The following is a 9763-nucleotide window of genomic DNA, read 5'->3' on the forward strand; positions in this document are numbered from 1 at the left end:
AATATATGTTCCTAATCAACGAGTTGTTAGACTATTTATTTTGGATGAATTCCATAAGAGACCTTATGTTGCCCATCCTGAATATCAAAAATTGTTTCTATCATTAAGAAAAAATATTTTTGGCTTGGAATGAGAAGAGATATCACTAAATATTTGGCCAAATGTTTGGAGTGTCAACAAGTTAAACTTGAACACCAACACCTAGCTATGCTATTTAACCCATTACCCATTCTGGAATGGAAGTGGGAAGTAATTACTTTGGATTTCATCACAGGATTAGCTAAAACTAGAAAACAAATTGATTCAATTATGGTAGTGGTTGATAAATTAAGTAAAGTAGCCCACTTTATTCATGTCCAATCCACATATAAAACTAGACAAATTGCAGACATATTCATGTGAGAAATCTTTAGGCTACATGGGATGCCTAAGGTTATGATTTTTGGCCGAGATGTAAAATTTACATCCACATTTTGGAAAACTCTCTTTATAGGTTTGGGTACTCAAATTAAGTTTAATATTGCTTATCACCCACAAATGGATGGGAAAAAAGAGCAAATAAACCAACTGTTGGAAGATACGGTACGAATGTATGTAATGCAACAACCCAATAAATGGGAGGAGTATCTCCACTTGGTGGAATTTTCCTATAATAATAGTTATCACGAGTCACTGAAATTAAGTCCTTTTGAGGTTCTCTATAGAAGAAGATGTAAGACACCCATTAATTGGAATAACCTAGAGGACAAACTAATGTTGGGACCCGATATTTTAGCGAAAATGGAAAGCATTGTGAAGAAAATCCGACATAATTTGAAAGTTGCGCGGGATAGACAAAAAATATATGTAGATAATAAAAGAACTTATAAGGAGTTTTAGGTGGGATATCATGTCTATGTTTGAGTATGACCGCGCAAGAGAACCCTGCAATGGAAGGGATGCACAAAGTTAACTCCTAGATATTGTGGACCCTTCCAAATATTGAAAAGGATTGGACATGTTACATACCAATTAGCATTGCGTAACTACATATCAATTCATAATGTGTTCCACACACACACACACATATATGACCCTAGACACACCATTAGCTGGCAAGAAGTGCAGGTAAGAGTTTAATTAATGAATTATTTATGATGATTGAACATGTTTGTGAAATACTAATCATTAATGACCTTTTATCCTGTGAAATAGGTGGAACCAGATGGAGAGTTTCTGGTAGAGCCTTTCTGTATCGTCGAACGGAGGGAAACAATGCTACAAAAGAGAGCCATCACCCAAGTTAAAGTGCAGTAGAGGCACTTTCTCCCAGAGGAGGCTACCTGAGAGGGTGAAAGCTTGATGTGGAAATTATAGCCTCATCTGTTCCAGGAGACATAAATAAACACTAAGGACGGCGTTTTTCTCAACGGGGGAAAGATGTAACACCCCTGAGCATGGAACAGTTGGAATTTACTTTTATTGACATTTACTTTTATTTTTCTCTTACTTTATTTCATGAAACAATTTAGTAATCTAAGTCCAGAAGACACTTTGAGAGAAATATCGGGAAAGAATGTTGTGGTTATTTTTTTTTGGTATTATGTTAAATTCTTATTAGTTAAGGAAATGACAGGGAATACTTGAAGAAGAGGATCTTGGCTTCCAGGTAGTTAAAGAAAACGATTATTCTTCCCTTGAAGGGATAGAAAGGAAAAAAATTCTCTGAGGAGAGGGAGGAGAAAACAAAATATTTTGGATAGGATGCTCTCAGAAAGAGAAATACTCTACTAAGAGGGGCCATCTAGATATGGTAGAATCTAGTGGAAACCCAAAATAAAAACCATTTTGGATTGGGCTGGAGTCTTGAGGCCCCATAATGGCTATCATCTTTAACTATTCTGGAAGCTAGGAGGCTCGAGGGGGAGCCTGGACGTGATTCCCAAACTCATAGATTGGGTGGATAACAAGTCAATTTCTCTATCAGATTCCACAACAAGCATAATAAAACGAATAAGTGCTAATTTCTTGAACAATTAACTTATTGTTCTGTAAACAACCAAAATGGATTATTTTCGTGAATGGCATTTAATTTGGTTAACATATTACTATATTAAATGATTAAGTAGAAAATGTGTAATGGTTGATATAATGACTAGAAGAAATGTACCAATTGTTCCATAAAGATAGCTAGTACTATTATAAATATAGTTAAAGGGTTCTTAATTTTATTCTTTGCATGTAAGATGGTGAATAGATGAGCACATAATGTTCTAGAAATATAGACATCTATATATTTTGTAAACATTGCTGATAACACTAAAGGTCGAATAGTTTCTTTCTGAACTAATCAATTTAGAATGGTGAACAAAGAAATAAATATTAAAAGATTAAGTAAACCAATTTGTTTTAATAATTCACTATATTGTTTACGGTGGAAGAGGGGAAAGTTAAATGATAATCAGACCTGTGCAATGATTCTACGATATGTTAATTTTTATGGAAGAAAACAAACAACTTTGAGGGAAACAAATTCATGTAGACGAGCCTAAGACTATTGTAAATGATGACTTTGGTAACTGACAGGGTCCAACAAGATACTTTCTCAGTGGAAAAAAAATCTTGGAAGTCGGTTGATTACCCCAGGCCGAAACCATGGAAGGAAGCACTTTTGGAAGGATATTGTACCTGGACCATCCATATAGAATCCAGGAATGTGGACACTTTTCTTTTTGGTACCCTTCCATAATTCTTAAAAGATTAAAGATTTACAGTAAATAATGTACTGTAAATATTAAAGACTTGCAGAAAAGAATTAACAATCATGAAAGAAAAACATGTCTACATTCAACGAATGTTATCTTGAATACCACATTTGCAATGACAAGTAATATACAAAGTCGACTTGGAGCAATCAAACCCATAACATAGTTTATCCATAAAACCCATCGATTTGGGCATTGCATGAGCATATAGAAAACACCGCTACTTTCCAGAAAATTATAACTACAAATATATTAATTGGAGTGCTTTGTAATAAACCCTTTACAGTTAAAATGCTTCAACACCGTTAACAGGAAAAGAGCTATGTAAAAGCTATGTACCGAGAAACATTTGCCTGTATTAAATAAAAACCAGATAAGAATTATACTAATCTTGAGCAGATATGAAACCCTCTCGTATCACTATACATAGAACTAATTAATCGACATACATATTAAATTGTCCAGGCATGAGAGGAATGAAACCCTCTATAAGCAAATCGACAAATAAAATGGCACAGAACATATATGGGTTGAGCCAAAATAACCCTAGCTAGAACTCAATGTTATCATACCGGAGGAGGTAAACGATTAAAACTTCGTGTATACAAGGAAAATGTCAGTGGTTGTCCAACCCTCGAGAATGACATGCCTGTGGAACCCATAAGAGTGCGGGAGTAAAATTTACCTGCTATAAAAGGGTCAAATGAGTCGTGTTTGAATAACAAGAGTGATAATTCAGATGATCACTAAGAACCCTAAGAAAAGAAATTAATTAAATCACTCACCTTTCAAACTCACTCGAAAAATGTAGAAGAACATGTGAGAGCCAAACTCTGGTCAGAAAGAAGGACAATTTAATCTCGCGTCACAACGTTTGGAATTAAAATACCTTAATGTAATAGGAATCGCAAGAATCATGTCATACCTAGAACCATGTGGAAAATTTGTGCTTATAACACACTTGTTGGTACGGTAAACCCGCTTGAACCCTGAAGGGAAAATTAATGAAGAGCACAGTTTTGCAAGAACAACTGGAAGAAACTTGAAATACGGTTTGGGGCCAAAACCGGGAACAGAGTGCAGTGCCATAGTTAGAATGGCAGTATCGACGACGGAGAAGGGAAAAAATAGTTACTTCAAACCACCCTTTGCCATCTCCGTCCGATGAGAAGTAGCAAGTAGCGTATGTTTACGATGAGGATGTGCCCATATATCATGTGCTTTGGAAGTAGGGCCAGAGGGAGACAACTCATATTACCGAAGTCTAGAGAATTCGCGGTTGAGTTAAATGGAAACATTAATGAAGTCGTATTCACCTTATAAATGTATTAGTGCATGGTGTGAATAGGTCATTAATGAAGATTAGAGATAGAGTCTGCAACTTTAACACCGAGCGAGGGTTCAGAGATAGAGTCTGCAACTTTAACACCGAGCGAGGGTTCCAAGATATGTATATGTATAAATTATACTATTGCCCGACCAACAATATACACAATAGTGAGGTAAAATATGAGGGTATAGATACGATCACGATACAGTAATCAATGACTATATGAATCACATATGGTGTATGCATGAATTCGCACCTCATTTGATGACAAGTATGGGTTTGTTATAAACCTATACTTTTATTTTTATATCTTTAAAATGAGTTGTTTTTAAGTGTTTTTCATTTTTATATTTTTAAAAATAAGTTATTTTTAAGTATGATTTTTTTTAAAACAAAAATACATCGAAGATTTCAAGTTGAAATTTATATATTTTATAAATAAAATAATTTTAAAAAATTATAATTATAAATAAAATTAGATGAATTGTAAATACGTACACCCCAAATATTGTGGTATCAGAAAACCCAGATCTAGTCTCATGTGTTTGTAACCGTACACTGCATAAAAACCCTATTGTTGCGGGGTTTTAAAAATTTGTTGAAATTTTTTGTATAAAAAATAAAATCATACGTACACCCAAATATTGTGGCATCCTGAGAAAACCCAGAACTGTCTCATGTGTTCGTAACCGTACGCTGCATAAAAAACCCTATTGTTGTGGGGTTTTGAATATTTGCTGAAAATCTTTGTATGTAAAATCAAATCATATTTGCAAGTTTTATGGGAGCTATCATCTGCGTAACGTGTAAATTGAAGCTCTCACGCTATAGCTGTAGATGTCAAAGTACACATCCGATTTTAATGATGAATATACATACCATAAAATCAAATATTGAAAGAAAAAATGCAATAACTATATAGATCCTAGTGGCGCGATGACTTGAGGACCGTTTTCAACAAATTTTCTAAAATTTGGAGTATTTTATACAGTATAATTCATTATGCTTGCGATTATATATACTCTGGTTCTAAAGCGAAGTGTTCCAGCCGTAGGCGCAGCTGCTCGACTACTCCTGTACCCACTTTTAGTTTGTCACAGTCACCCACGCTAAGTAACCTCAGCGAACTCAAACGTTCAACATTGGGCAACATCTGTAAATTGGAACAATGGTACAAGTGAAGACATTTGAGGCTGGTTAAGTTGTCAACCGAATCTGGGAGCGTCTGCAGAGTTGAGCAACCGGACAATTCAAGACTTTGGAGGCCCCTCAGGTTCCCGAGGGAGTCTGAGAGCGTCTGCAGAGTGGAGCACCAGTTCAAGTGAAGTTGTTTGAGGCCCGTCAGGTTCCCGACCGAGTCCGGGAGCGTCTGCAGAGTGGAGCACCAGTTCAAGTCAAGACGTCGGAGGTCCCTTAGGTTCTTGATCGAGTCTGGGAGCGTTTGCAGCGTCGAGCACCCGGACAAGTCAAGACTTGGGAGGCCCATCAGGTTCCCGATCCAGTTTGGGAGCGTCTGCAGAGTCGAGCACCCGGACAAACCAAGAGTTTGGAGGCCCGTCAGATTCCCTACCGAGTCTGGGAGCATCTGCAGAGTGGAGCACTCAGACAAATCGAGAGTTCGGAGACCCGTCAAATTCCCGACGGAGTCTGGGAGCCTCTGCAAAGCGTAGCACCCGGACAAGTCAAGAGTTCGGATGCCCGTGAGGTTCCCGACCGAGTCTGGGAGCGTCTGCAGATTGGAGCACCCGTCCAAGCGAAGACTTCCGAGGCCAGTCAAGTTGCCGACCGATTCTGGGAGCGTCTGCAGCCTGTTACACGAGGTCAAGTCAAGAGTTTGGAGGCCCTTCAGGTTCCCAACCGAGTCTGGCAGCTTCTGTAGGTTAAAGCACTTGCGCAATGCAAGATTTTGGAGACTCGTTAAGTTGCCAAGGGAGTCCGGCAGCATCGTTATTCTTATACAAAACTCTAACTTCAAGTGTTTTAAAGAGTGCATATCACAGAATTCATTTGGCAAAGCTTCGAGCTCACAAAAGAGCAGTACACATTTTTCTAGATGCTTCAGCTTCCCAATGGAGTTTGGAACATCTGAAAGGGGAGAAACAACACACAGTTCCCTCAACTGTAGAGGTGCCTGCAATGTTCACTACATTATTAAAGATGCCCGAAACAGTAAATGTCAACTTTTTGGTATAATGTTTACTACGTTTTAAAGAAGCCCGAAGCAGTAAATGGCAATTTTTTGGTATTGTGGTAGCGAAGAAAAACCTTTCATTGCAAGAGACTTTGAGAATTTTGAGAAAAAAATAAAACAACATATCTATAAGAAAATAAGATTGATTACCTGCGATTCATGGTGCCAGAGTTTATTAAAATTGCCCCCCTGTATGTATAATACTCTTAGATTCTTTATTGGAATCCATGAAGGTAATGAGGAATTCGGACATTTCTCCCAGCGGAGAAATGTTAGTTGTGGGAACCACCCTAAGGTGCTAAATAGGCGTTCAACAAAACAACCTTCAGCCTTAAGCAGCTGCAACCTTCTCATATTACCTAATAGACCACCGCCAGCAAGCTCCCCAAGGTTTTCGAAAGATCGTTCAGGGTCATTTCCGTAAACCATGCTAATTCCACGTACCTGTATTGTTCACTAGTAACTGTTAGAAACAATATTCATTCTGGCAAAGCTTTAAGAATTGAAAACTTGACATACACACTTTTGATAACCCAGCCGAATTTTGAAAGTCCTTGGAAACCACAAACTTTCAAATACTTACAGTTGATTGACCAGAAAGATCATCAAGGTTGTCAGTCGGGCGCCAAAGCCGAAGCTTACATCCAGGAAGTTTCTTCTCCGCCAGACTTCTGCCCAGGTCTCTAAGGTGGTCGTGCATTCTTATTCGGTTTTGATCGTCGACTTCCACTAGGCATCTGTTTTCCAAGTTCCTAAGGCCCAGCCATCCTTGCCAATGGGATCCATCACATATTCTTATGACAGTATCCCTGTCTCCTTGCCAATGGGATCCATCCCATATGCTTATGTAGGTATCCCTGTCTTCTGGCGTAAATAAACAGGCAATGTCTATGAATATCTGCTTTTCCTCTTCATCCAGACTGTCGTAGCTTATTTTGAGCCTGCTTTGTATATCGTCGGGAAGTATGTTAGAGATTTTGCGAAATTGCGCTTCCCAGTACGTTGAATCATTTTTCCCACGAAGTAGTGCCCCAAACACTTTAAGATATAAAGGCAATCCTTGGCAGGCATTCAAAAAGTTTTGAACCAGTTCGTCAAATCCTACAGCGGGAGCAGACTGGCCAAATGCATGCGAGCAAAAGAGCTCTCGGGAGTGCTGTGGACTGAGGCCTGTTAGCCTGTAAATAGATGTCTCTGGGATGTCTGAACTTGTGAGAATATCCTTATTGCGAGATGTCACTAAAATTAAGCTACCGTTATTGAGGACATCCTTTACTGGTAAAAGTAATGCATCTAACTGCTCAAATTGGTCCACATCATCTAAAATAATGAGAGCATGAGAAGAGGAAAGATACCGTCTGAGCTTTCTTTTACCTTCATCAGTGCTGCTTACTTGTTCATTTGATTGAATTAAGTCCTGCAGTAGGTTGCTCTGCAAGGTAGTTAAAGAATTTTGTCTTACATCAAATAAAAAGCAAGATCGCTTGTAATTTGACCTCTGACGGTTAAAGAATTCTTTTGCTAGGGTAGTTTTGCCAACCCCACCAAGACCCACAATTCCTAAAACTCTAGCCTTCCCGCTTTCATGCTCCAATGACACTGTGGTTTCAAAATCTTTCAGTTTTTCTTCCAAGCCTTTTGGATATTCGGACACAGGCAGCATTCTTTTGACATTTTTCAACACTCCTTCCACTACGTCTTCGAGAAGCTGCTCTACTCTGAATATCAGGGGAAGGTTGCAGAGTTTGAAGACCGCCTCAAGGCACTGCAAGACACCTGTGTTCACACTAAAACAGTGAAAGAAACCAAACATTAACGGCCGTTGACTAACGCAGAGTAACTTTCATCTACAAAGGCAGAACTAAAGGTCTCAAAAGAATAGTACAAACACTTAGTAAACAAATAGTTTCTGAACGGGAAGAAGAATTTCTGAACAGAATAGTGCTATGTAATCTAGGTTTTCTTTAATCTTTATCATTAACCCTAACTAGAAACAAATAAAGTGCGTATATCCATGATCGATCTGCATCCGTTAGAAGTTTTAATTACATTTAACTCCTGGGGCTGTTCCACCCTTAGAGAAATTTTGTTCCACAGCGGGGAATAGAGGACTGTGAACTAATTGAAGTCAGAAACTATGCATTTTTGGCTTTTCAAGTTGTCAGTATCTAACTTTACTTTCATTGGTCTATCAGTGGTTGTTTTAACTGTGACAAATCTATGAATTTCACTTGCGTTTGCTCTGTGCTTACTTCTACTGCTCTAGAATATTTGTTTGTTGTCAATTATTTCCCAACAGAAAATAGATTTTATTGATCTTATTCCAAGAATGCTTATCGCTACGACACATACAGAGTTCAGCTTCACCACTTTCATTCCCTTTTAAAATGAAAAAGAACCCAATCATAAATGGCTATAAGGTAGCCTCTTTCACGAAGCAGAAATCGCTACATAAATGCAGTATATCTATCGATCCAACAAATTTTCAAGGGTAGGTTTCTCACCCGTTATACGTCTCTCTGTCAAAACCTTTAATTTCTGCAGCTTCAGAGAGAGCATTCCTCCATTTTTCAATGGTGCTGGAGTCGTATCGGGTTCGACCATCAGATGTTTTCTTCTCCTCGAGCACGCGGAGAGATCGAGCGTAGACTCCATTTTTGTTCTGCGTACAGCGAAGCTCTGAAGGCTGTACTCCGTAGAAGACGGGGATAATGGTGGACCTGGAGTTGGACATACACTCCCGCATGAGTACGAGTTCATGGAGACACCATCGCGAATCCGCATAGCCAGCAGAGAAAATTGCTACATGAACAGAGGCTGTTCGAATGGCGCTTTCAATTTGTGGAGTTATGTTCTCTCCCTCTTGCAATTCCTGCTCGTCAAGAAATACTCGCAAGTCATGCTTTGTGAGGCGATGGTACAGAGCAGTGGCCAAGGTTCTCTTAACATCGGGGCCTCGGTGATTGATAAACACATCAAACACATATTGGTCGTCCTCATTGGTGCTATGTGAGGTTGAGGTTGATGTGGAGGGGCTTGCCATTGGATACACAATTACAAAGGCAGTTGCAGGGATTGAAGATGTATTGCAGAGACTAGGATTGCGCGCTTAACCTCAATATTTTGGTCGTCCTGGCCTGGATCATCTCACAATTTCAAAGGACCTATCAGCTGCAACTTTGTTACTCCCTTGATGCTGGATACTTCCCCAATCGATTTAGAACCAATCAATACTGAGATCTCGTTGATTTCTGAATTCTCATTATCTCTTATTATTAAATTGTTTTTAACGGGTGGATGGATGAAAGTAAAGGATTTGTATTTAGTGCGACTTTTTGTGTTTTCCAAAGTCGCACTAAAGACAACTCGGGAACTAATGCCGTAATTTGAACGGTGGAAGCAAAATTCTTTATAGCGACCCCAATAAATTATTCGTTTGGTTAGGTGGAACAAATCACACTCAAAACGGAGGGCAGTCACCCACCAACGAAAAATTTA

General features: G+C 38.8%; 1 protein-coding gene and 1 long non-coding RNA gene across 2 annotated transcripts; both read right to left on the reverse strand.

Annotated features, from left to right (window-relative positions):
- Positions 1–3169: 3169 nt before the first annotated feature.
- LOC149150389 (uncharacterized) lies at positions 3170–3888 on the reverse strand. The gene is made up of 3 exons (XR_016262441.1): positions 3670–3888; positions 3530–3577; positions 3170–3429 (listed from the first exon to the last, which is right to left on the reverse strand). It is a non-coding gene; the product is annotated as an uncharacterized LOC149150389 (long non-coding RNA).
- An 888-nt stretch (positions 3889–4776) lies between these two features.
- LOC149150390 (TMV resistance protein N-like) lies at positions 4777–9522 on the reverse strand. The gene is made up of 4 exons (XM_089439842.1): positions 8770–9522; positions 6849–8052; positions 6416–6709; positions 4777–6205 (listed from the first exon to the last, which is right to left on the reverse strand). Exons 1-4 carry the CDS (start codon positions 9306–9308, stop codon positions 5087–5089), a joined length of 3156 nt encoding a protein of 1051 aa, XP_089295968.1. The 5' UTR covers positions 9309–9522; the 3' UTR covers positions 4777–5086.
- Positions 9523–9763: the final 241 nt, after the last annotated feature.

The sequence above is a fragment of the Pinus tabuliformis genome, chromosome 9 (genome assembly GCF_031772625.1).
Source record: "Pinus tabuliformis cultivar Carrire ecotype Pingquan chromosome 9, CPIR1, whole genome shotgun sequence".
Classification (NCBI taxonomy): Eukaryota; Viridiplantae; Streptophyta; class Pinopsida; order Pinales; family Pinaceae; genus Pinus; species Pinus tabuliformis.

Bases quoted from the DNA above. Each gene is read 5' to 3' on its own strand.
- LOC149150390 (XM_089439842.1), bottom strand. From the start codon at position 9,308: ATGGCAAGCCCCTCCACATCAACCTCAACCTCACATAGCACCAATGAG. The intron at 6,710-6,848 runs GTAAGTATTTGA...TGAACAATACAG, and splicing joins ATCTTTCTGGTCAATCAACT to GTACGTGGAATTAGCATGGT. The intron at 6,206-6,415 runs GTAATCAATCTT...TGAACATTGCAG, and splicing joins TCTGGCACCATGAATCGCAG to GCACCTCTACAGTTGAGGGA.